The sequence below is a fragment of the Embiotoca jacksoni genome, unplaced genomic scaffold, assembly GCF_022577435.1.
Source record: "Embiotoca jacksoni isolate LCO1_2020_lvr unplaced genomic scaffold, fEmbJac1.0.p SCAF_18, whole genome shotgun sequence".
NCBI lineage: Eukaryota > Metazoa > Chordata > Actinopteri > Embiotocidae > Embiotoca > Embiotoca jacksoni.
Window position 1 is genome coordinate 5,781,127 of NW_027185318.1, and position 26,908 is coordinate 5,808,034.

Below are 26,908 nucleotides of genomic sequence, written 5' to 3' on the forward strand. Positions count from 1 at the left end.
ACACAGCTGTCAGTGGTCAGTGCTCTGTAAATAGATCTGAAATCCCAATGCTAATAGTGGCTAATAAGATTAGGGTGAAGATTAATTTAACAACAAAGGCTAATGTAGTGCATATGCCATCGCAAAGCTAATGTTTGTGAGGCCAATTGATTAAAACTGCAGGATTTAAGGTTCCTTTCAGAACCTTAAGAGTGTTTAAGTATTCACAATATTTTAGGTTTTCCTGTTTGTGTTTTTAAATTAATGCCAACAACAAGCTATAGATATTATTAAAAACACAAATGAGCCATAAGTATACGTGACTTGAGATACAAACTTGTTTTAGAGCCTCTCCAATGTTTATTTTCTTCATATTTTTAGCTATTAATGTGAGTTTACAGGACAAATCTGTCAGTCGATTTGCCCTTAATTTGTGTGCAAAAACAACTTTTGCACTTCATTCCCACCAACACGGTTGATGTCATCTTTTAGTCTGATGAATATATTTTGATTATTTTAGTATTTGATTATTATGTGGCTCATTTACACAAATCTAATAAGATCTAAGAAGCCAAAAACAAGCACGTGTATTTTCTCAATGCAAAAAACATTTTATTCTTGTGTAAAAAAAATTCCAAATCTTAATAGACAAATGATTAGTGGTGTAAGTTATTATGAGCAGAACGGATGGATGGGAATACAGCACAGCACCAAATATTTCTATAAACAATGTGTCAACAGCTTATACATTCATTCTCTTTTTGGGACACCACAACATTAAAGAATGACATTTCAGTACACAATATGATACAGTCTAAACAGAAGATACCGCCATGGGTATCAGATTGTAAAGAATAAATACCTCATTGTGAGGAAAGACCAACCTTTGCAAAGGCTATAGAGGAAATATTCCTACCGTTAAATATTTAAAATAAATATTAGATTCCACTTGAACACAGCCTAAGTCCACCTTTATATCCATAGCTCTGTCTAACGAGACACTTTCTTCACTATGAACAATTAAACTCAATCACTGCTCTACTGTACCTGCAACCCATATACAGTGTAACAGCAACGGCAGTCTTCTTTTTTTTTTTTCTTGTACTTAATTTTCACAGTGTGTTGCTTTGCTGGCAGCTCCTCGGACAAACAAGGCGTCATCAGAGAACTGTCACTTCAAAACCTTCGTTGTCCGATGCCCTCAAGAGACAACACGTTCTGTATTCATTTGGCAGTCGCCATGTCTGGAAGAGACAAGGATGAGAATGAGGAAGGGCAAGTTTCAGGATGAGTTACACGATAAATGACAGGATACTCTTGTACGTCTGCATTGTATAAATCACCGTCATGTCTATGACAAGATCTGTAAGAACATTGTGGAAGCATTGATCAACGCCATTTTTATCTGGAAACTATTTATACAAGGTTACGATGCCATTTTTCTGGTGTTAAAGTGAAACTTAACTAAACTCAATGCACAAAGCTCAACAATGATTTGGTTTGTGAGTATAAAATCATCCACAGCTGCATAAACAGATGTATTACCTTTGTACGCGTCATAGAGCTGTAAAACATTTGATGTTAAGATTATTAAATATTAGCAACACCTCAATGAGTGTGAAATCAGAGGAAATGACTTCAAACGTGTTTTTTGTCTCACAATTACTTTGTTTTTTTTGTTACACATTTCCAAAATATGAATTCACTTTATCACCTAAAATCCCTCCAGTTTTGCAGTTTAAAAACTTAAATTCACATTCGCAGTTTCTGAGTATCTTTAAAAAAAAAAAAAAAAAAAAAAAAAAAATCTAGGCCGAGTTTGGTCCTTACCTCGTTGTGTGGTATAGAGTGATGAAAGTCTACCATTTCTGAGACTAACTTTTCTGATCTTGTTGTGTAGAGTCGTCTGGGGATCTGAGGAGACCGAGAGTACATGACAGGCTCAGTGTTTACAGTGTGCTTCATTAATGTATTATTACAATGGAGGTACTTCAAGATAAGCAATGCAAATGAAAGCAAGCGCTTTACAAAAATCTACTCCAGGAGACTCTACCTACAGCGACTGCAGCACATATCAGTGTTAAAACCATGTATCCTTGTTGGATTTGGGCAAAGACTGTTCAGAGTTGTGGATCACGTGGGCATTAACGGTCTTAAACTAAATTTGATTCTGTGGATTAACACCTTTAAACAACTACTGAAGATACCCAAAGATGTTTGGCCACACTGAACAGTTTCAAACATTGTTTGGTAATGTAGTTTCATATTAAAGGATATTTTAAAGATATATCAGACAAGTTAGTGGTGATAATGACGTTCGGAATAAGAAATGATGAACAAATGGAGGATGAAGCATTTTGCTTTAATACAAACAAGCTGATGAGCACAAAGTTTGTTAGAGCGTGTTATCTTATGCTAGCTAAAGGGTAGTAGTTTCATCGGGTTAGTCATTTGTGCCACAGCACGGTGTACCTCGATACTCAGATGTATATTTTCAATTGAGGCAAAATGTTCTTGCTCAGACAGTTGGGATTGGGAAGAAGCAGAGCTTGAAGGACATGGTAATGTGGACACTTGAGTTAAGACACCATCATCATTCTCAAACACTGGGTTCTCTCTCAATGTATTCTCAAACGCATAGGGAGCAAGGGTGTGCCTACAACGTAAAGAAGATGAGGTGATGAATAAAAAAAAATGCTTCAAAACAGAAGGAAATGTGCTATGAAGGACAAAAAAATAATGTGTCATGATCTGCCAAAAAAATGGAAATGGAAAAATTGGTACTTACACCAAAGTTACGGCCTTTCTGGTTTTTATACATTTCTTGTTGATAAGTATTAAAATGCCCACGACGGCGCAAACGAAGCAGAGACTTCCCACAAGGCAGATTATAATTAGTGGAGGGTCCACCGGCATCGACACCAGCTCGTTGCAGCGTTCTCCATGGTAGTGCCAGTATTTACCAACAGGGCATCTAAAAAAGAGGTGAAAAATACACACGTCAGAGAGAAGCATCCCATATACCTTAAACTTAAGAAATCAACTATTTCACTTTGTTTTTCTTAAGAAGTACCCCAAAAAAAACTACATTATTACTTTCACCTTCTGCAAAAATGAATGTGTCTCAATAAATACCTCATAGCAGAGGCATAAATATGCATAGAATTATGTTCCATCCTCACAGATTTGTTTTCACAATTCTAAGCTTTCTATTTTAAATAAATCCACGTTCCTAATTAAATAGCTGAGTGATGCTTGCATTAAGCTTTGCCCCAGCATCCTTATTTATTAATTCAACATATTAAAATGAATATATATCAGCTGCATGTGAGGCAGCATTTACAAAGCAATTTAAAGAGTTACATTGAGATCATTTCTGTGGGTCAATATGTTGACCAGAATAACAGATGTAATGATGATAAGACATCCAGGAACAGTTGGCTGCTTAACAGCAATAAGAGCAAAAACCTAATGCATACACCTGCTCCTCCTTACAGCATTGATTTGTGACTCATTTCTTTCATTTTTATGTTCTGGGTGTGATGACGTGGTTTGAAAATGCAGTGTTTTTCAGCAGTTAGTGCCCCTGAAAAAAAACCAAATTGTATTTTGACAAAAAATCCTGGCTCATGATTGAACCTGCATAAAATACAAGATAAAGCAAAAAACATGATGGCTTTTTCCAATCTCAAGTCGTTTATGAGCTTTAACAGTGAAATGAAAGCAATGGCTTCCCTTCTTTTGAAATGGTGAGCAATAACGTCTTCCGTAAGGTCACGCTGTTTTTGCTGCCTTTCATTCGTCAGCTCGCGCGTACCTGCAGGTTGCTCCATGACCTGGGATTATTTCGCACAGGCCTTCATTCAGGCAGTAGTTTGGCTGCAGACTGCAGGTGTTCTGACAGGGCGAGCCGTCCACTGTGATGTAGCCCGGATCACACAGACACTCCGCCTCGTCGGTCCAACTGTTCACCACGCAGCGTGAAAACTCATTGCAGGCCAGGAACTTGCACGGATCTGCTTGGTCAGCTGAAGCCACCGGAGAGCACGAAGAGGAGAAAGGTTAACATCTCATTAACATGCAATCATTCACTGTCCACAGATTCGGGAGAAAACGTAAGGGGCAAGGTGAGGTCACATGCAGTCATGAACTCGACCAACCAGGAAAGATGCATCAGATTTAGACGGCACCTTATCTACTAACTGCAAACAGACAGCAGTGAGGATGCGTGACGGACAGACACTCTGACCTTGTGGCATGAATGAGCATAATTCACTACAAGTACGGACTATGGATTTTTTTTTTTTTTTTTTTCCTGCATGCATTGCCAGCATACTTTGATCAAATCTTTCAGTATTTTACTTCAAACAACAGGGGAATAAACTGTGACCACTTTTGCTTGAAAACACACAAATTTAAAGTGGTCAAACACAAACTGAACATAAAACTAAATGTAAACAGTGGAGTGTTTTTAGGACCCGACAGCTCACCTGGCTCTACTTCCAAGGAGCGACTGTCAATCTCGATGTCAAGCCGTTTAGATGCAGCGTTACAGAAGTCCTCGAGCACACAGTGCACCGCCTCTGTGACGTTATAAGGTACCGGCTTGTCCAGTTTCATCCTGCTGTTTACCACAACACTTCCATTCCTGAAGTTAAGTATCTCCAGCTGCTTAAATCCAGTCAAATTGGACTCTAAATATGGCAAAAGCTGTGGGTAATAAGAGGAAAAGCAGATTCATTTGTGAAGAATTTTACATTTTATCAGTCAACGACTCCCTTTTATCGTTATTTTCTTAAAGATTAGTGCAGTTAGTGATCAGTGTACTTGTACTTGTCAGTGAACATTGAATCTAGCATTCCTGATAAGCAGCTATAAAACCAAGACTAGTTTCATTTTTGATCTAAGCAGGAGAACGATTCTCACTTTGATATTTAGGTTAAATCAAATCATCCCAGATTAATGATGTGTGTCCCCACGAGAAGACGACCGGGGCAGCAGAGACAACATAAAATCCTGAGGTTTGACTCCCTCATGAGAGAACTGAGGTTGTCATTTCACGGCTGATTTGTAATTATTCAGGTCACATTTTACAGTGTGAATGCTATGAATAGTTCATAATTAAATTTTGATGCAAGCATGAAATCCTGCCATTACTGGGCTGACTGTGTAATTAGATCCAGAACAAAATTAGGGTTAGGTTTATAAGCATTAAGAACACGCAGAACACGCTCACTGCAGTCATGGGAGAGTCAGAGGACACGTGATGAAAAGATCAGGCGCTCAAAAAAAAGACTTGCAGGACATGTCGATTCCAAAATAAATCTCAAATATAGCTACGCTGTTTGATGGAAGCTTTTATCTAAAGTGGCTCATAGTGACATAAACATGCATCAGGTATCTGTGCATCAGCCTACTTCTTCTGAGTTACTACGCCATACAAAGCCAAAGTGCAAGTCAATGTCAAAACTGATTTCAGACCAGTGCCTTCGACTTTTTGACATCACTTTTAGAAGAATTAACATGCTGTGGAAATGTGAAAGAGTGGGGGAGAAAAAAAAAGAGTAAAAGGCCCAGGTTACCTGGGGAGATAGCTTCAGCTAAAGCTATTTTTCCCACCTTTATATTTTTTCTTTTTATATATATTACCTGTAATTCATATATTGATGTTCATGCCTTAACAGCTTTGTAATTGATTAAACCCCATTTAAAAAAAAAAAGCAGTATCAAAATAAAAAAAAATAACGGAGGAAAAAAGTTACCCCAAATAAGCCACAGTACGTGCCATGTCTGCACCATCTAAGGATTGTTAGATTATTTATCATGTTAACCTAATGCCTCCTTTAAATCACATAGTCAATGTATTAAATCATACAGTAAATTAATCTATTAGACTAAGAAACACACCTATGCAGCCATGTTTTTGACTTTGATTTAACCTTCCACATTGTTTCATTTAAAAACAGCCTCTTGGAGCTCAGATGGCTGATAAATCCATCTATTAAGACTTTGGACTTGTGACGGTGGTGTTATTAAGGCGAGGAGGAAGTCAACCAGCTCAAGTAATGGACCTGCATCAATGCTCATCGATCCAAACCGCTCTGCTTCCAGCCTCTCCATGTTCACTAGGCGAGGCAAACATCAAACCACCGCGGTGTGAGAGGAAGAGATTACAATGCTTTAGCTGGCCTGGCTGTTGAGCGAGAGATAAGAGGCCTTAAGGAGCTCTGCTCTGATCGTGTTACTGCACTTATCACTGGCAGACACAGAGGGTTAGTTCCCTTGTAGCTAATAGTCTCTCAGAGAAGAGGGGAACCACTCGAAGGTCCAACATCCAGAACAAATGGGCAGCAGCTTGCAGCACAACTGGACACACAGCTCAGTGTTTGGTCATCCATTTGTCTCAAAGTACAATGTCAGCGAGTTATACATGTCCACTGTACAGGACATTACCTATCTGGCCCTATTGCCTTTCACACAAGGTCAAAGCCAAGTTCTCCCACAACAAAACTTAGTGGAGTCTGAGAGATACTGTAAGATTCCTGTGTTGTCTATATACACACACTTAACTTTTGCAAACAACATGGCACAAGCTAAATTTCATACTTGGACACAAACACATTTGCTTCTCAGAGGTTACACATGTATCTACTGGTTCTTGTTTTGGAAAACCCAGTGAAACATCCCTTTCGAGGATGTCAAGAAATGAAAAGTCACAGGGAATATTATGCTGCCATAAATATATATTATTTTCTGATTTACTGTTGTGAATAATGCAATTCCAACCTCCATGTCCAATTTTAGTGGTTGCTTCACAAACCAGTAGGTACAGGAGTAATGGAGTAATGTTGCAAATGAAAACAGGAGAATTGCAAGCTACAGTGGTATATATGAGACAGCGAATATACAGCGTCACAAATTGGCTCCAATAGCCAGCAAAACATTACACTATGTCCATTTAAATGGGCTTCATAATGTATATTTTTTTGACATTTCTTCATTGTTTCTGCTATTTTTCAGTGATTTGTGAACCACTTTGGATATGGTTGAAATAAGTATTTCAGAGGGTTCTTTCTTTACTTAAATAGCCCATTTAAAGGAAGATATGTTGACAATTCCAAATGTGTTACTGACAATAGATAATACAAAGAACGGTAAGTACTCACCAGTTCAAACGTCTGACCACATTAGTTTGCCAGGAAGCTAAATGCATTAATTAACATGGAGAACTGCAGAAAGCATGGTTTGGGCAACCATTAAAGATTGGAGATGGAGTGTTATTTTTGTTTCATTGCTTAAACATTTTTTTGTCAGTAATATATATCTCTGCATGTAACCTTTATCTGAGTTTTCCACTTCCTATTTCATTCCCTGATCCATTGCGGCCCACATTTATACACTCCATGATGCAGACATGCATTACCATATCAAAAACGATCCTGGCCACGACACGAATCACCAAGCCTACAACTTTTCATGTTCTTGTGATAGATAAGGGAACATCTATTATCAGAATACAATGCACCATTTCCCATTTAGCTAAACCCTGAAGGCTATCAGAAAACACCTGCCCCAGTAGCTCACTTTCCCTCTGCTCCTTGGTATTGCAGAAAACACATAATCCAATTAGTATCGGTGGATCTTTTCAGTTTGAAGCCGAGGTCTTTACATAACACGGAGTGTAAGACACCTCTGAGCAAACCTAAAAATACAGACCTCTGTCAACCTGGTGCTAAAGCCTTGAAACTAAATAGGGATGTCAAGTGATGCCTCTGTCTTTGATCTTTGCTAACAGGTGCAGGTTTAAAGAGACAACGTCCTCACCTGCATGCCAGCAGCTAATGCAAATTTCAGACGCTAAAGATGCAACAAAATAAGACACATTTGCATAAATTTGGAACGTGTATTTTGAACACACAACTGTTCCAAAACAAGCAAACAAAAAAAAAAAAGTGATTTTATTCTATTGTCTTGTTGCCTGTATAGTCGTAGATACATGTCGCTAACCCTACCAGGTAACCTGTTCATTTAAACTGCTGCAGCATGCATGCAGATGACCACACAAACTTCACTGACATCACGCTAAGCAGCTTATTTACCATTAATAGCACAGTGTGTGCGGTGCTGGAACTGACCAGAATTACATAAAGCTCCTTACCTCGAGTCACAAACCAATGACTAAGGCAGACCCAGGTCCCATGATTCAGACTACACCCTGGGCTAGTTTGCTCTCGGCCATGTACAAAGCAATACAGTTTCATATACAAAAATGCAAAAAGCAGCGTAACATTCCTGTTATATTTATTAAGCCTATTATGTTATTATTCTGCCCCCTAATAATTAATTGATTTATTCATTCACTTTGGAAGTTTTATCTTTAAGGCGACAAATGTGCAAACGCACTGCTCGATTTTTGATATATAACAAACTCGACTTTTGCTGCATAATGAATTTCTCATTTTAAAAGTGAAAACCTAAAAAAAAAAGCATACATTGTGCACAGAAATATGAACTTGGTCCCACACATATTTATCAGTGCTCACCACATCATGATACAAAGCAACTTCTGCTAACAGCAAATCTATGGTACATCCTACCAGAGGGCTTGACTCTACAAAGAAATGCTTACAACGTTTCTCTTGAAAGGAAGAGTTCAACAGTTTAAAAACAATATGCTTATTTGCTTTCTTGCTGTGACTAAAAAGAAAATTCCACTATCTGTCCATTTGATATAACGTGACACCCAGACGTAAGCAGCAGCTTAGTTCAGTTCAAAAAATGGTTCAACCTTTATCAAGACATGACTTCGCTTCCCAGCGTTAGCCAGTGGGCTGCCAACCAAGTTGTGTTAAAAGGGTCTTGAGGATTCTGAAAAGAACTTCAGAGTAACATTTTAAGTATTTTAAAATCACTTTCAAGATAGTTATTTTTAAGAGAAACTGATAGCTATATCTTTAACCATATGCTAACACATTAGCAGCACAAACTCGGGCTATGCTGAATACCAGTCAAACAGAACCAGAAATATAGCACAATTCAAAACATTAAGGCAAAATGCACAAAGACAACCTTGCCAATATTAGAACTAGAGCCAGAGATAAAAACAAAAGTAATGATTAGCTGCAACAGGACAGTCTACAAGTTGGAGCGAGAGCAAAGCTGAAAACTAAAGCAAAGTGCAATTAAGAAATGTTAGAAATGTCAGGTGCTGTTAGAATTTGTAGATACTGCATTTGAAAAAAATTAGTTAAGAAACAGAAAAGTCGTGCCCTCGCTGAGGCATTGGAGATGTAGTTCCAATATGGAAAACAAAAATACCGGTATGGAGGCTAAAGTCGTCTGTTTCCCAGGCCCAGATTTACTGGAAGCTCCAGGGTTTGGCGAGTTCTTGGACCCAGAGTGTTGTGTCTAAGTGAAACAGAATAATTTGACCAATGGCTCCTCAGCAATTAAAGCATCAGAATACTGCAGATTTGGCCAAGAATTTGGCGATCATTTAAAGCCTGAATGCTATTCATAAGAATTTTATAAAAAATTAAATGTATTGATTAAAAAATATAAATTCTTAACAGTTTGTTTTTTGTTTTTTAGGGTAAAAAAAATACTGCGAGGATAAGGCTTGCTGCACAGTGTATCCCCACTGGTGCATGACAACAAAATTCAGATTAAGCAACAACTTGGGGCTACCCTAAAATGTTTTTAAGACTAAAAATTAACAATAAATACTTTACAAATGTAGTTTCATCACAGATTTCTTCTTGGAGCTACGACAGTAAGTATGAGAAAAAAGCATGAAGAAGCATGATATCCAGCACAAAAGCTTGTGTACCTACCAGCTCAAGAAACGTATTCTCCAGTGACTTATACTCAGGAGAGCTCTTGTTGAACAGGTCATCAGAAAACATCATGTTAGTGACCCTCAAGCTAAAGAAAACCACTAACTCTTTGCTCTTATCCACTGCTGCCATCAGAGGTGTAATGGCTTGTCTCATGGCCGGTGCAGCCGTGGATTCGTACGGGCGTTCATCGGACTCAGAGGCAAATCCACTACCATTTTCCTCTGTCACTTCCGCCTCTGTTCCGTTCTGAATGGGTCCCGCTTCCTCTTGAACATTTAGATTCTCAGCAGGAAGGTCCAATGGGACCAGACCCACTCCACCATCACCAGAGGCTCCGTTGCTCTCCACAGGGGGTGACAAGGACTCCACATCTGTTTCTGGTTCAATGTCTTGGACTATATCCTGTGGAGATAAGGGTGAGCGAACTGAGGCTGCTGCTTCAGTGACAGGTATCTCTGGAACTGTAGGATCTGTAGGCTGTAGGTCAAGGTTAACCTCAGCAGGTGCATCAATCAGCCCTTCCCCAGATTGGGAGTCTGGAGTTGCCACAGAAAGGTCCTCACTCGGTAGCTCTGGATTTTCCTCATCAGCTTGTTCAGATTCTTGTAAAATAAAACATGACAGGAAAGAGTTATTTTGTGTTTGAGAAAAAAAAAAAAAAAAAAAACTTCTGCACATCCAGTTGCATGCAGGCAGAACTCTCATGCATCATGGTATGTTGTTTCATCCATAAGGCAGCTTACCTGAAGCTATTTAACTGCAAGTTGAATGAATTTATTCAATACACTGTTTTTGTTTGTCGGCCAAGGCCTCCTTCATTTACCCATTTTACAAGTCACTCCATGTTAACCATTTGACATGCCCCTTTTTAAAGTATGACTGTTCTTCGCCTTCCAAGAGTTAAGTGAGAAGACTGACCAACACTTTTTAGCTCGTGCTTAAGTCAAGAAGCAATTAGTTTAGCTTAAAGACTGGAAGCAGTGAGAAACAACCTCCAATTAGCATGGTAATATCTTATTTGTTCAATCCACGCACAAACAACGATGTAAAAATAACTTGTGTTTTTTCAAGGAGGTAGGTCAAATACTTTAATTCTTTCTTGGCTAACAGTAGCAGATTAATTACTTTCCAAATAACAAGCTGAGATTCTGCAAAGATCTACATTATAGCACACAATCCCTTTTAAACCACAAATTGTTGTTTTAATATTATTGTACGTGTACAAACTAAACAAACAAGATATGTTGTTCTGTACCCGTGTTGAAATGTGTTCCAGCCATATGTGTTCGTATCAATATAAAACTCGGGGAAAGAAAGTGGTACATTCCCCAAAAATGTCTAACTTTTCCTTCCAGTTGCTTTAGGGTTGGTAAAATAAATAAATTTCTTACTCTGCAACATTTTATTGGATGATGACAGAGTAAAATATGAAACCCAAGACAGCATGGGTTGAAGCCTCCACCACTTATATTGAATAATGTAGACGTGTTGTGCATAATTTTACAAACATTTCACCCAATGCCCAAGGACTCCCCTGACATATTTTGTATCTTTGGAAACTCCACTAAAATTTCATATATAGTTCTGCTGGTTTAACAAAGATTGTCTGCACAGCATGAGTTCGTAATGATTTGACCACCCGCAGGTTGCTGCTTGCTAATGGGGTTTAATAGACGTATTGCCTCAGCAGGGAGCATCTCCATGTTCAAAACCAAACCACCAAATCTAATTGTATTGTTTCCCACTAGATTTGAGAGTTCTTTACAGATATACGAGTAAAATAAAAAAGCTTTACATGACACATCTAACAGTGTAAAATTAACCTGACCAATTTTATTATATTGCCTAATTCAAGTTATTCTTAGGGTTGGGGATACTTTTCATTACCTTAGTTATTTCATCCTTTTCCCCAATTTAGCTTTTGTTTTCTTTGTCTCTTGCCCTTTCTGCCACAGCCACCTCACCTGCTCCCAGTTCCATCATATCCACTCACCTGCAGCCACTCTGCCAACCAGCCCTGTCAGTACATGCACTCCCATGCTGTGTTCCAAATGGCGTACTCGTACACTAACACTCAGTATTTTGAGTGCATAAGTGCGCTCACACTGTCAAGTCGAAACATGCAGTGCACTGCAAGTACCAGGATGATGCAATCAAAACGGTCCAAAAAAGAAGTGTGAAAAGCTGGACACTTTCCACCCTAAACGGTCACCATCTTGTCTCCATAGAAGAAGGGCCGCCGGCATGAAGAATTTTCAAATTAAGTCCCTTAGGAAGCTGTAGCTGTTCCTGAACACCACACAACAGTGTTCCTTTTTCACTACTGCTGCTGGACGGAAGAATCAGTGTGTTTATTAAGTGTGTTAAACAGAGGGCACGACAACATGTTAATTTCTGAGTAAAATATTTAAAAGCTGCAGATATTTTGGCGGGTGATGTGTTCACATGCTGAGGTCATTTCCAGTCAGTGCAGAATTGCAGTGGGCAGATTGAACTACTGTGTCAAAATTACTGTTCTAAACAGGTAAGAGTCCAAAAATGGAAGAGCACTATTTGTTTGAGTACTGCGGGAAGTATGTCATTTGGACCACAGCACCAATGTATCACTACTTGGTTGCCAGGTTCGTATGAAACTCAATGGAGTGTGGCCAGACCCAATCTATTCAGAGTGAATTTTTGTCTGGTAATACCAAACCAGAAATACTCCCCAAGACCTGTAAACAGCAGTGGACCAGTGGGATGTGTTATTTTCATGTTCCCACTTCAATTGTTCATGTGTCAGGGGTCTCAAGGCCATAAAAGCAGCTCAGAACAGAATCAAGATGTAGAAAGCAGATAGCCAATGTGTTGGTTAAGTTGTTCACCTCTGTGATTCCTCCTGTTATCTGTCATAGCTCTAAGAGAAGCCCCCGCCACATGTTTGGTTCATCAATAAAGGTTCGAGTTCTTAAACTCGTGTCCTCTAAACATCCACCTTTAGACCTCACCATCTGTTACCTGCTCCTCAGATTCAGCCTCACCTTCATCGTCATGTTCAGTCTGTGGTATCTCCTCCACCTCTGGCTCTGTTTCCTCTTCCTGCTCCGTGATAGTTTCCAGTTTAGCGTCTGGTGTTATAATGTCACCGGCCTCCTCAGCACCATCTTCTGGTGACTCCTCCTCTATTGCCACCATTAAAGGAGTCTCTGTAGCGAGGGCAGAAGTGGGTTCTGGCAGGACGTCGGGCATGAAAGGCACGAAGGTGTGTGTTTCCGGTTTGACAGCAGCAGCTTCTAGCAAGATTTCTGTCACTGCCACAGTGGGAAAGAAACTTAGGGTGTGGATGTTGGTATCCGTCGGCGGCTCTGGGATGTCGTCCCCAGATACAACATTGTCAAAAGGATTCATGCTGAGCTCCGCAACTGGATAAACTGTGGTTACTGAAAAGGAAAACACCTGAACAGCTTTAAACTTCTTTCGTGTGCACAAACTTAGAATTGTATTCATTTTAATGTGAGTACGATATAATGCTTACCAGTCTCAAAGTTGAGTGTGTGTATGTCCATCGGTAGGGATGGCTCCTGTTTTAAGGCTTTTATGATGATGCGCTTCAGTTTAGGAGCATTGACATCCTCACCTGCCTTTGTGTCAGGCCTATCAAAACCCTCAGATTCATCACCGAGATCTGTTCCTCCATTAAAGACCACAGCGTAGCGCATGGACAAGTCCTCCGATCTGATCAACACAACAAAATTCATGTCAACCCCTCACAACAGATAGACTTCACTGCTAATGGATCTTTGCTCAGGCAGAAAATTCTGAGCCACATCCCAAAGAATAAGAGGATATTTTGGGGGGTGTTTTAGTTTCTCTTGAGTGATGAGCAACGGAAGGCTGCAATGTACTGTAAGTCATTTCAGGGGAAAGACAGAAGAAATGTATGTTTTGAGCCATCTTTTTTGGTGTTTGTTTCACAATCAATCACCATACAGAGCAAATAAATTGTGCCAAACCTTTAAAGGAACCTTTTATCAAAACCTCATTGAACCCACCGATATCCCAGAACACGTATCTCTTTGAATCCTTGAACTTTCTCAAACACATGAAGCATCTGCAGAAAGAAGAAAAAAAAAAAAGTCTGGATAAAATAAATGAAAAAGAAATATGGGTATTTTGTATAGGTTAAGAGGACTATAAGCCTATAAACCCTCTAATCCCTTACTATGGGCTATCCTCTTTTTTTTTTCTTCACTTTTTAAATGGAAACAGAGTTGCTAAAAAAACAACAACATAGGACTTTTACTGTACATGTGCTACTGTCAAGACATGTAATAGACCCAAACACATGGTCATCATCAACAGGCAGGTGAAAAAAAGTAAGAAAAGTGTCCAGTGTATATTCCTGGGAGCTGATTCAGGGACTGTATATTTTTTCTGATTTAGAGCAAACATATATTTCTTTCAAAAGAAACTCTGTGCCTGTGGCATTTCACCATGAACAGCAATTCCTAAGAACTGTATTAGAGTCTCAGTCAGTGCCCTCTAAATCAGAGATAATCTGTATGATTCGATTTTACTATTCCAGGCTCAGTCATTTAGAAGTTGTACCTTAAGTCCCCTGCTTGTCATCCTAAAGCTGTTAAATCAATCACGTGTCTAATGTTATAATGTCACCGGCCTCCTCAGTTTTGTGTTGTTAAAAAACGAAAGATGACAGCTCAGAGGAGAGTCAGCATTTGCTGTGGGTGTGTAACCTCACCTTGTCTGTAAGCTCTAGTGTGATGTCATCGTACTGTGGAGCATTGGGGTCGCTGAGCAGTTTGCTGTACGTCTGGTCCACAAGGGTGATGCTGAACTCAACAATGTACTCTTCGTACTTCTCTAGTATCAAATTGGAGTCCTCCTTGGTCTGTCAAACAAAAAGCAAGATGGCATTAGTGCTGATTGTGTGCGTGTTTACCGTGTAAAATAAAAATTGGAATACGGTATTGAGAAATGAGGTTGAAACTTTGATAGTAAACTCACTTCGTCGGCCTCGGTTGGAAGCAGAATCAGAGGGGGAGTCCAGGTGCCTGAGACAAAACAGCAACTCACCAGTTGATATATGACGTTGGTATGAAAAGGTTTTGACACCTGTTGAGTTAATACGGTCGTTTAATTACTTTCATTCAACAGTAATGATGTTCATGTGTCAAACTCACAGTCGATGCCTGGTGTTGGGGTTTCAGACAAAATTCTGGAAACGAAAGAACATCACTTGTTAGAAATCTGGTTTCTCCTCTGGTACCCAGTTATCAGAAATAATCCAAGCCAGTTTTACTGTAAAATTTAGGGAACAGGGTACCGATAGACAACAATGAACAGCTGGTGTATTCAAATTTTTAAAAGAAATGACTTCACACACACACAGACGCACACAGAAAACTCACATTTGAACCCAGATTTCAGAAGGAAGTTTGCACTTACCCTTCACTTTCAGCCATCTCGGCAACTCTCTGGTAATAAAAAACACAGATTTAATCTTGACACTGAAGAAAACCATGCTGCACAAACATGTTGTTATGTAATGCAGGCTTGTAGAAGTACTGCGACGGTGGTGCTGCACTCACTCTGGCCACCATGTCCAGGTGCTCCTGAGAGCTGCTGAAATTCTGAGCCAGGTCGTCCATGCAGAGATTTTCATGCTGACAGGTGTAAACCCAGGCTGCGTACTCCTCGGAGTTTGGAACTCTGTCCAAGAAGATCCGAAACGCTTCCCAAATCGCTTCCTGACACACTGAAGGTAAAACACACAACACAGAAAATGCACCCAAAACACAAATAAGTATGAAACACCATAAAATCCATGTGGAAAAAAAAAAAAAAAAGGTTTTAATAATTGGCAACAAGGACAGAAAATATGGAAATTACAGTACAAAGAAATCAATTAACTGAAGATAAAGAAGATTGCAGGTCTTTCAGGAAGATTGTTGATCTTGGCGTCTCTGAATGTGTGTGAGTTACAGATTTTAATCGGTTTATGTCCTTTTGTGAAGAATTTAACTGCAGCTTTACATATGAATGCAGAGCACATGACAGCCTTCAATACCTCAGATGTGTCACAAAATGTGTTTTATGTCACATAATGACGACGGCACAAAAAGGTGGTATTGCTTCTTGTTTCATAAATGTCAAACTGTATATTTAAAAGTCATTGCGCGTCCGTGACATTTTTGAGAACATTAAAATCTTGAGCACAAAGACCCCCTGGAGTTACACTACATTTTATCTGCCTTTGTGGGTGAAACGAGCACCACATTGTCCAAAATCTTGAAGCCTGCGGGAAATTTAATCTCTGACAAACTCATTTCTTGAGCGGTGCGATTACCTCCAACACATCTAATTAATCTGCGTCATTTTCAAATGGTATGCAACTGCAGCTGTTGTGGAACTATTTGTGTTACAAACCATTTGTGTCAGCCAAGACAACAAGTTTTGCATTTTCAATCACCCACAGTCTGTCTCCACTGGACAAGGGATGTTTTGCATTTAAATCCATTATATCAGGTGTCTCCCTATGTGTACCCCCCAGTCAGTAGTAAGCATCTTTAGTGTATCATTCAGTGGCATGATGTTAAAGACAGGAGGCTTTAAACAATTAAAACGCATAATAAACCCTTATATAATACAGTATGTGTGAGTGTTTGAACATTGATTTATAAGATTTAGAGGCATGTACATATTTGAGGGGATTTAAAAGGCTTTTTTTCATCTTTGCAAATCGTTCTGACTGCAAAAACCATCAAAGCAGGCGGCATTTTATTCAACTGCTAAGGTATTCCTGTTTGATTCAGTGCTTTAGTCTCATTTGTCACAATGTCAGTGTTTTAGGAAAGGCTTATTCATTGCATTATAGGATGCTTAGTCATGATTATGCATAACATTTTCAATTTAAAAAGTTCATTTACAGTACAAGTTGGCATTAAACTCAGTAATCCTTTCCTATTACCTCTGAGCTTGTAATATGCCCGGTGGTTGCCAATGACTGCTGTCATTGTCTCTTGGGAACACACTTTGACCCCTGTAGTCAAGACGGCCGACCTCTTCGCTCGATGTCCATCTTGCTCGGTTTTGACGTTTGTTATGTGTCTGATCTGTCTGGAAGCTCCCAGAAAGTGACGGTACTTCACATCCCTGAGTCCCGAAAAACTGTGGTCATGAAGGTCTGCAAGTAAAGTTATAAGGTTAAACATTTATAGAGTAAACATTTATAATTAAACACTTCATTATACATAGCTGTCATTTTGTGGATTGTCATGATAGCATAAGATTTCTCATTCAGCAGCAAGTGTTTGTGTTAATGATTGGTATATAATAAGCAATTGATGGGTAACAACACAAAGCCAAAGCTGCACTCCAACTGGACTTATCCTAAAATGGAGCTTGTTTCATCATCATGTGCAGTATTACAGGTTCACAGTTTAATTACTTATTACAGAAATGATACAAAAACAAGCAGCTGACCACTGAGGAGTATTTCATTTGATAGATATTTAATTCAACAAGGTGTCCAGCTCTTTCTTGGCATTAACTACTGCTTGCTTTGCCACCGCTTATAAACAGCGTATAGATTTGCAGTGAAAAGTATATTATACATGGAGGGTCCCTGAAAGTCTATTTCAGGACCATGGAACAAACAAATTCTCTGTGCTTTTGTTTGTGTGTGTTTTTTTTATTTTTTTTTATTTGAGCTTTTAAGTTCCCTGTATTGTGAAAATGTCTGGAGCTCACTGCTTAGAGGTGCTGCTTTGTGACTGTTTGTGATGTTGTTTTGAATGTTAGAAAAAGCTGTGTAGAGAAAGTGAACAAGCAACACTTTCCTGTCTGTAAGGAACATGAGATGCCCTTGTCCCCACGTTGCATCACTGAAGCTGCTCAGTGGCCAAATTTGTTTAAAGGTGTGTTTGTATTGGACAGCTCCCAGGTGTGAATGACCCGAAATGCACGCATGTGGATTAAGGATGTGCGTGCACAGTTTAACCTTAAAGAGATTAAAACAAGATACAGGTGATAACCCATCGTATTTCAGTGGTGAGCAAAAACAATCCTGCCACATGAAAACATTAGAGCAATAACACTGATATGCCTATTTCCATAAATTATACCACTGACATGTTGCACATAGGATGAGGAAAGCTGCCCTAATTTTCCAATCAACTTACTGCGGCAACGTTGTAAAGCTCAGTCACACTGGTGCATCATTAGAGAAAGGTATTTCTGCACCGTTACAAAAGTCAGTGTGCAAGTCAACACTAACACAGTCACCCTATTGAATAAAACTATTTGAGAAGAAAGGCAGTCATTGTGATGCCAGGTGGCAAACCTCAGAGGCCTTCTTAAGACAATAAGCCAGGATTTATGAGCCCCAAAACACAGACTGGAGGTCGTTGGACCCAAATAAACTGGGACTCCTCTGGATTAGGAAAACAGAATCAGGGTAACATAAAACAACTCTTACAATTGTATTCATTTAGCTGAGGGTGTTGCATTTCTGATGACATAAACAACACGTAATTGTTTTTAGTTTTCATACAACTGAGCTGAAAATTGATAATCTGCATGTTGCACCAATGCAATATGGACTAAACTACTGTCACACTACAGTCACATTAAGTGCTGACGTATGTGGCAAGTGTGTGTGTGTGTGTGTGTGTGTGTGTGTGTGTGTGTGTGTGACACAATAATATAAATTAATGTGAAAGCGAATGAAGTGCAGAACATAAGCGTTTGGCCTCAAAAAAGTACCAAAAGAAGGTCCTATTGATCGGAATATGGCACAGAAATTATTAACGTAACACTGTGGGAGCACTCTCTGGCCTTTTTCTTGCTTTGAAGATTTTTCTATTTAAGTCCCGCACCTGTGTGATGGTTGTATCCACAGCCACACAAATGAAATACAAATATGGTAATTCGTCCAGCCTCACCACACTCAGCATATAAATTAACTACAATTACCGCCTCACAGTTGTATGCCTCCCTTCGCCAACCAGTCACGATGTTTACATCCATGATTTGTATTATAGGAATATATGAATAAACAGAATTCGTCTCGGCTTTATAAAGATTTGTTCTTATACTGCTGTATTGCTATTCTATTTGTCTGTAAATGAATTAAGAGAAAAACAAAACACAGTCAAAGTCCTTGTGTATGTTCACATGCTTGGTCAACGAAGTTAATTTTGATAGGACTTAAAGTTGTAGGTATGACAGTAGACAATGCTTCAAATATGGATGCAAAGATTATTTAGATGATCTATACAGTTCCCACAGTTTCAAAGTTAATGCCCAAAATTAGTGCCATCAGTTTAGTATCTGACCAAATGTGAAATATGCCGAGTCATGGTGCTGAATAAAGGCCAGAAAAGGGTTATTGCAGGATGCTATAATCACAGTGAAGTTTACCTTTGACCTCTTGGATATAAAATGTAAACACGTGTCATTTTAGACATTTGTGTCAAATGTTGTCACAATTATATGAAGTTTTAAATCATGGTCTTGTGATTTTTGGGGGGGTTCCCAGTACAACTCGACCTATGACCCCAAAATCTGATCAACTCATCCTTGAATCCAAGTGAATGGTTGTGCCAAATTAAAAGAATTTCCCTCAAGTTGTCCCAGAGATATCGCTGTCACGACTACTGGACAACCTGAAAACATCATGCCTTCATTCCTTGCTGTCGCTGACGTGGAGGCATAACAATACGTTACCACAGTTTTAGTCATTTTTATTTGAAGTCACTTAAGCTACATACATACATTAGCACAATTTGACCTAAACTGTAATTATCTAAATGAAGCGCACATTTTTGCAATGATCTGAAATAATTTTCATTTGTTTAGTTTCCTAGGTTGCAATAATTAAATGTTATTTGACTTAAAGTCATCATTTTTGCTGCTTCACTCCTTCTCCCTGGTTTGGCCAAAAGACAGCTGATGGTAGAGACTGGTTACATACCAATGGTCAGGAAAAAGACTGCACCATGAGCTGGGAGAGCAGTGGGGTGAATTCTGTTTCTTTGCATTGACTTTTGGTTATTGCCTATGTTATTTTTCCCTTTGTGTTTTTATTGGTTCGATCAACTATCTTTCTCTTGCATCTCATGTCTGTTTGAGTTAACATCTTGGTTTGTTGGCCTTATTTTTGGGTCGAGTTCTGATTTGTTGAACTCCTTGAACGGCCCAGTTATTTACTAGATTTGCTTGTTTTCGTTTAATTGTATTTTTGGTATTGTACTGGTATTTTTCACTCCCCAACAACCTGCAGAAACGTTTTCTGAGTGCACACTTTTTTCTTCCAATGCAGAAGAAAAACCCAGCGAGAAAAGCTGCAACATATTAAACAGAATATCACTTAATCATCCTTTAAAACATAATTTAACATGAAGCCTGCTGTTGATGATCCGGATGTTCTGTGTTCTGATTACATGGATAGTAACCAAATTAATTACTAGTTGAATGAAAGGAAATGAGCCAAAATAAAAAATTCTTCGTTATATATTATTAGACTTGATCATTTCAGGTTTTGGACTCTTGGTCTAACAAATCAAGCAGTTTGAAAAGGTCACTTTAAGCTCTGGGAAGCAGAGCAAATAAATTGTATTCAGGGTGCAGACCTACTGGAAAATAACAATGATATATCATACATCTTTTCTAATGTTTGCCTGGTTTAACATGTTACACTATTGTGGATCTCGCACGCTTTACTTTGCATCATAATCACAACTTCACGTAGAATACTATGTGTGGTGATGGAATAAGTGCAGATATTAAAAAAACTACTTATAAGAAGCTAACTTTTTGAGGTCATAGTTTTTGGTAGTTATTGCGCAAGTGTGTATATGTAGTTCACATTGTGTCCGTCTCCTACACGCTGTCATAGTAAAAGTGAGGTAGGAATGTGCAACTAATCATTACTGAGGAAGTGGAATAAAACAATTATTCCTCAGAGAAACATCTATTACACATAACTAATAACCTCCACAATGAATATTATTGTTTTCCTCAAATCCTAACTTGGCCTAACATGACCACCAACAACAAAGAATGTGTGGGCATCAACTTTGTAGCCCATTGCTTTGTGGGCAAAAATTCCCCAGTTTAGTGACTGTCAGGAAGACCCATTCATCCAATAATTTCCAAATATTTCAGAAGGTCAGGGAGAGACCAGAAACTTTGCCAAAACGTGTGTTTACATTAGGAGTGACACCCCAACATTTGAATGGGTAAGCTCGAAGCCTGACTCACACATGCACGAACACGAGGGCCTGCACGAGAGGAGGGAGTGTTAGAGCGGGCCTTAATGCCCGGAGCAGCCGCAAAAAAAAGGCCTCACAGCAGAATTACAAGCCAGAAAAGATTAGTGTCCTGCGACACTGGGAACAGAATGGCTTTTGTTTCCTTCAGGATAATGAGCTCACCCGGGCACATCACACTGAACAAGACAACCAGTGCGGACGCAAATGTTATCACGGGTGAAATTATGTTATCTTTCTTAGTCAACATCTATTACATGTCATTGCCAATTTAATTTTGCTGTGAATATTCATGACCTTAAAAGTGGATTGCTATCTGCTTGACATTTGCTTGACATCCAAGATTCATAGTCCTTTCTGAGGTGGCATTTCGAAGGTTGCATTCAGTTCTTCAGAAAGTAAAGTCATATTAACTTAGAAGTAGAAAACTTAAGTTTCCTGTCACACAGCAGAACTTATTTGACAAAAAAATAACCTGCAGAAAGGTCTTCACATCAAATGATAATTTGTCATCAACCAAAGTTAAAGTAATGTGTACCATGATTTTGGTTTTCTTTTATTTTCAAAATGTTCAAATTCCAAGTCATTTGTAAAGCTGCTGTGTGCATACACATTTGGCTTAGTAAAACAAATATATTTGAACTTGCACTCACCAATGCAACTACAAAATTCAGCTTTATGATAACAAAAAACATCTCCGATCATTATTCCAGTCTTGCTCTACAGGATTCTTACCTTTGATTTGACTTGCTTGGAGGGTAAACAGACACAAAATGAGGAATAGTCCTGACTTCAAAAGCATGATGGGCTAATTTATGTGTTTTTCAAGCCCGAAGTTAACATTTGTGAAGAGACTGTTGCAAACAACAATAAAATCCAGAATCTCTTTATCTCGAGTTCGTCAGCAAAGTGTGCACAAGTCTCCTCATCGGTGCTGATCAGCTCTTAGCATGCACCAAAGCAGGGAGTCCAGTCCACTCCTGTGTTTGGGCTCCAGCTCAGTCCCCCCAGTAGTTAGTTCCTGGATGTTGTTGGATCCCTGTAAAAAAAAAAACAGAGGTGGCTGCATGGATGGATGAGCACCAGCAGAGAGGGAGGGAGGAGAGGTAGTGGATGGAGAGTTGGGGAACGGATAGAATATTTGGCTCGGGAATTTCCTTTTTCGCTGTCAGTGTGACAAAAGTGACGAGGTTAAAAAAGCAGGCTCTGTTTTGAGTCTAATCTCTTTACCTTCTTCTTGCTGCTTGTAATCCCTGCTGGGCCACGTGGCCTCATCCTGTTAGTCACCTTCTGGACCCTCATCTGTCAGCTGAACAAACTTGGGGATCTGCCAACTGGCCGATACCAAATAACTACTCCCCGCAGTCGCCGCGGCTTGATCACTAACTCCCAGCCTCCGTGAGTCCTTGTCTGCCTGTACATGTCACTGTCAGTCTGCCGAACCCTTACTCTTCTCTCTCTCTCTCTGCCCAGATTCCTTTCCACTGGGTGCCCACAGGAAATCTGTGTCTCTCAGACCAATGACTTAGGTGTCAAATGAGGTCAGGATTTCAGTTTTGTCATGGACTGTACACTGAGCTACCGGTAAAACAATGTGCTCCATTCTTGTTCTAGCTTGCCTGCTGAGTTCAGCCTTTGAGGCGACTCCCCTGGCTGTGAAGACAAGTGTCCACATTTAGCCTTGCCCCTTCCTTCCTTCCTTCCTTCTGTGTTTTGGCTGCTGAAGAGCCACTTGTTTGACCGTCCTCCTCCATTATCTGCTCTGGTAACTGTGAGCTAGATGACAAATGAACCTCACATCAACTCCTGAGGTGCCTTTTTGTCGCTCAGTTATTCCACTTGTACTGTGAATAATTCTCTCCTTCTCTGATCTCAAGATTTCACAAAGCAAAATAAATACATTTCTCTTCTAAGTGTTATTGTTGTTAGGCATGTGTGGCCTCTCTCGTTAGGGTGTATCAGGCACCACCCATCATTCTTTCTGCAAAGAGGATTAGCTGCCCTCGTTGGTCACTAGTAATTTTCGGCTGTAAACAAGACTGTTCAAGACACGTAATCCATCAAGGTGGTTTTCTGACACTGTAATCTGAACTAATGATTGTTGTAGAACCTTAATGAGACACATTTTAAAGCAGTATTAAACCGCTTTTTGGCCATTTGGGGGCACGCTTGGAGCATAAACATCACGCAAACATGAACATTATAGATTGTTACTGCCTTGTACATCTGTTATAAATAATGCCTTTGCAAAGAACAGCCCTTTTACACATCCAGCTGACATGGAACAACACCCATTTGGTGATGTGTCTCTGGAAACTTGACAAACAATTTTCAAAAGTCAAACTCGTTCACAAGCACTGTTTTTTTATTTCTATATGTTTTAAATCTCACCTTCTACAACCCCTCCCGTTCTGCTTGCTGTTGCTCAAGTGGCCTCTGGAGGGTCGTTAAGGTAATGTGGTGGTACCTGTGAAGGCCTCTACCGGTGCTACAAATACCAGCCTTGTTTTTAATTGTCTTTCTCTCTCTCTCCTTGGCTTTAAATCTCCTGGTTCGGTTTGGTTGAACTTTTCCTTCCACGTTTTAACGTTTAACTTGCGTACACATTTATCTGCATTCCCACTGTGGATGGCAGGACTCCTAGCAGGGTCACAAAACAGGTCTTGGTCAAGCTTAAGGCAAATAATTTAGGTTCAAAGTGAGGATTAAGAATTCATTTAACATATTTGATGAAGTGAAGGTGTAAAATAAACTGACAGTAATGCAACATTAGTGTTGAATTGAAGCATTATTTATGCATGAAAGCAGATGAATAAGCAGTAGATAAATAATGTAGTTTCAGCTTTGACCTGTATTTATGAATCACTTTAATATTTTTTTCCAAGATCAGCAAATACTTGTTGATCTCAACCAGGATTTTATTCAGACAAACTTGACCTTCTCCCACTGGCTGATGACTTGAATCATTGTCCAATTAGAGAGGTCAGTTTAAATTATGCAGCAGAGGGAAAGTGGTACTCGCCATCTGTCAGAAGGGGTTATTTCATTAGGGAGAGAGCCATGGTGTCTCTGGCTGGCAGAGTCTGGCACAGCAAAAGACACCTCTGCTGTTACATCCATCATTCGAATCATATGACTACCTATGATATACCTGCATGTATGATGTGTTGCTGCCATCACACTGACATTGTTTTAAATCTACTTTAAGTTATATTTCAGGCCTTTTTGTTTGTAGAAATAAATGTTTATTTCGATACTCCAGATTCTACTCCGACACATTTGTACATTTAAATCCTCAAGCAGAGCTGTACCTATTATAGGCCACTCTATGTCTTTGGAAATTTGTCTGTGGATGTTTCATCAACTAATTTTGGTATGTTTAATTCTACTCATTCTACTTAAATCTGATTACATTTAGACCACAAAAAAACAAAACATCAGTGAGAAATAAGCCTATATAATCTGATTAAAGCATTGCTAAACAACCCTACCTAATCTGCCAAGTATTTCATACCAACTTTGTACTTGATACCTCATGTACAGGCACAGTTTTGGACAGTACTCAGAAAGTATTAAGATTTGATACCTATCGCTCCTGGCAGTTCGGAGACAAGGCTTTGACTCTCATTTTGAGAAATAAACTTTACAAAAATTACAACTGAATGCTAAATATCATTGAAATAAATATACGAACTGCAAAAATATAGAAGGTGGGTTAAAGGTGCATTAGGGGGCCTCGTGACCTCAGTAGCATATTACTTATTCCCCTGCTCATAAGGAAAGAATATTGTAGTCTACAAATGTCACATTCCCACTCGTGACTTTATTCACCAGTATGCCCCAGTTTGCTGAAACACCAACATGGCAGCATGTTGAACAGCCCTGGCAGGAGGAGAAACCTCAACTATTTTAAGTTAGTGAGAAGGAAAAGTATTTTCAAGCTCTGCATATTCACAAATAATTCATACAGGAATAAACCTCTTATTTCTCAAGCTACTTTTACTTAAAAATCGTGACCCACTCTGGTTTCTAAGCACTTCATAAGGGAAATATTTTGGAACAATGTGGAAAAATCAATTACTTCTGTTGTTTTTTTTATTATTATTTTAACTGGATGGATTATGTGATGTTTAAGAAAGAAAATAAAGTATCGTACCTGCTGAAATGATCAGGAACCTGGAGCAATACACTCATAAAAGGAGAGCTGACAGAAAATGAGCAAAGGTCCACATATCAACTCAAACCGCAATTACATTACATGGTCAGTGTCTTCAAGCATAAGCTGCCATGACGGCCAAAAAAAGCATCTATTCAGATATAATGCTCACAAATGATGCTCAAAGCAATTTTTAGGCACAGTTTAATTTTCAAATAAGTTTCTCCTGGTTTATTATTATTATCTTAAAGTGTTAAAAACTAACTTTTAGAAACCTGAAACATGCTAGAGCTAATTCACCCACAACAGTGAACATTCGTATCTTTTGAGACCTGTGGACATTTTAAATTACTCTGCTGTGATTATGGCACTTTCAATAACAAACAATGACAGCATAATGTGAAGAAATATGAATGTAATAGCATACAAAGTGTGCAACTTTAATGGCTAGTCATTTTCTTCCAGAAACAGATGGAAATCAGATTCTCCCTGAAATATGTAAAACAAGACATGCTTTGATTTGGAAAATGAGAATAATAGGAGTATTTTATCTGTACCAACAGGCTAAAACCAGCAGGGACACGGTTTAGCCCTTAAAACTCCTAATTTGTTTTTGTAAATAATAATTTATTAAAGTTCACTCTTAATGCTCAAGCTATAAAAATGTAAAGTAGTTGAAAATAACTTTGGATAGTGGCTGTCAAGGTGAAAATTGGGCTGCACTTGTGTACCTCGATGGCAAGAGCTTTTCAGCCATGTAACGAGAATTTCTTGCTTTTACTACAATAGACGAGTTCAATAGAATTGAAGAGAAGACAGATAAACGTGTGCAGTTGTGACATAAGGCCCTCATTGTTCAAAAAGATGGAAAATAATACACATGTTCACCAGCTTCAGAGAAAAGAAAATTACTGTAATCTCCTTATATAAAAATGGTCTCGGGTGCATCAAAGTTTATGGTAGTGTAGTATGAAAAACATGTTATTATAACTTATGTTAGTTGGTGTTTTGGAAATATATATATAGCTCAGGTTATTAATATTTTGGGACTAACTGTTGAGATTGTGGAAGTATCAATAGAAAAAAGGACCAGCAAAGAAAAAAGATTGTATTTGGAAGAGAAAACAAAGGTGAACAACAAATCGGGTTTGATTAAAAGTCTAATAAACTTTGGAGTTGTCCACAGTAAGGTCTGCAACACGTGTCCCATAAACAAATGTCAAATAAAGTAGAGAGAAGACTGTCTTCATTTGGGGGAGCAACAAAATCAGTGAAAAAGAAGGAGGGGGATATAAATTAAATGTATGAGCTTGAACAAATGCAGTGTTGATTGTTTAAGATTTCAAGTCAGTTTGGTTTTGCCTCAAAAAACACAAATTTCATCAAGTTGTACCTGAACCTCACTTGTAAACCATAAAATACTTCAGAGGAAGCGCTTTAGAGACCCACCTCATTAGTCATTTAAAGCCTGTTCACTAAATGATAATGCTGTACAAGGTCAAATCATGCAAGAAGACAATTATTTCAAACACTGATTACATTCAATATTGATGCATGCTGCAGGTCTGAAAAGACAACAATGATGGCAGTTCATCCACCCGGGAACGCTCTCCTGAAGGAGCAATGATTGAGTCATCTACGTCTGCATAGAAGACAAAATATCT

General features: G+C 38.9%; 1 protein-coding gene across 1 annotated transcript; it reads right to left on the reverse strand.

The window, feature by feature from the left end:
- Positions 1-605: 605 nt before the first annotated feature.
- impg1b (interphotoreceptor matrix proteoglycan 1b) lies at positions 606-22,614 on the reverse strand. The gene is made up of 19 exons (XM_069152331.1): positions 22,319-22,614; positions 21,824-22,127; positions 16,786-17,001; positions 15,407-15,573; positions 15,264-15,292; positions 14,999-15,033; positions 14,823-14,869; positions 14,557-14,706; positions 13,850-13,908; positions 13,333-13,532; positions 12,839-13,237; positions 9,813-10,420; positions 9,298-9,387; positions 4,470-4,689; positions 3,797-4,007; positions 2,768-2,953; positions 2,452-2,635; positions 1,810-1,893; positions 606-1,223 (listed from the first exon to the last, which is right to left on the reverse strand). The coding sequence occupies exons 2-19, from the start codon at positions 21,888-21,890 to the stop codon at positions 1,140-1,142; spliced, it is 3,036 nt and encodes a 1,011-aa protein (XP_069008432.1). The 5' UTR covers positions 21,891-22,127; positions 22,319-22,614; the 3' UTR covers positions 606-1,139.
- Positions 22,615-26,908: the final 4,294 nt, after the last annotated feature.

What these genes read in the sequence shown, in the direction of transcription:
- impg1b (XM_069152331.1), bottom strand. Translation starts at nt 21,890, where the DNA reads ATGCTTTTGAAGTCAGGACTATTCCTCATTTTGTGTCTGTTTACCCTC. An exon ending in GAGATGGCTGAAAGTGAAGG is followed by an intron (nt 15,034 to 15,263) that starts GTAAGTGCAAAC and finishes TTTCGTTTCCAG; the next exon opens with AATTTTGTCTGAAACCCCAA. An exon ending in ATATACATCTGAGTATCGAG is followed by an intron (nt 1,894 to 2,451) that starts GTACACCGTGCT and finishes CGGTCTCCTCAG; the next exon opens with ATCCCCAGACGACTCTACAC.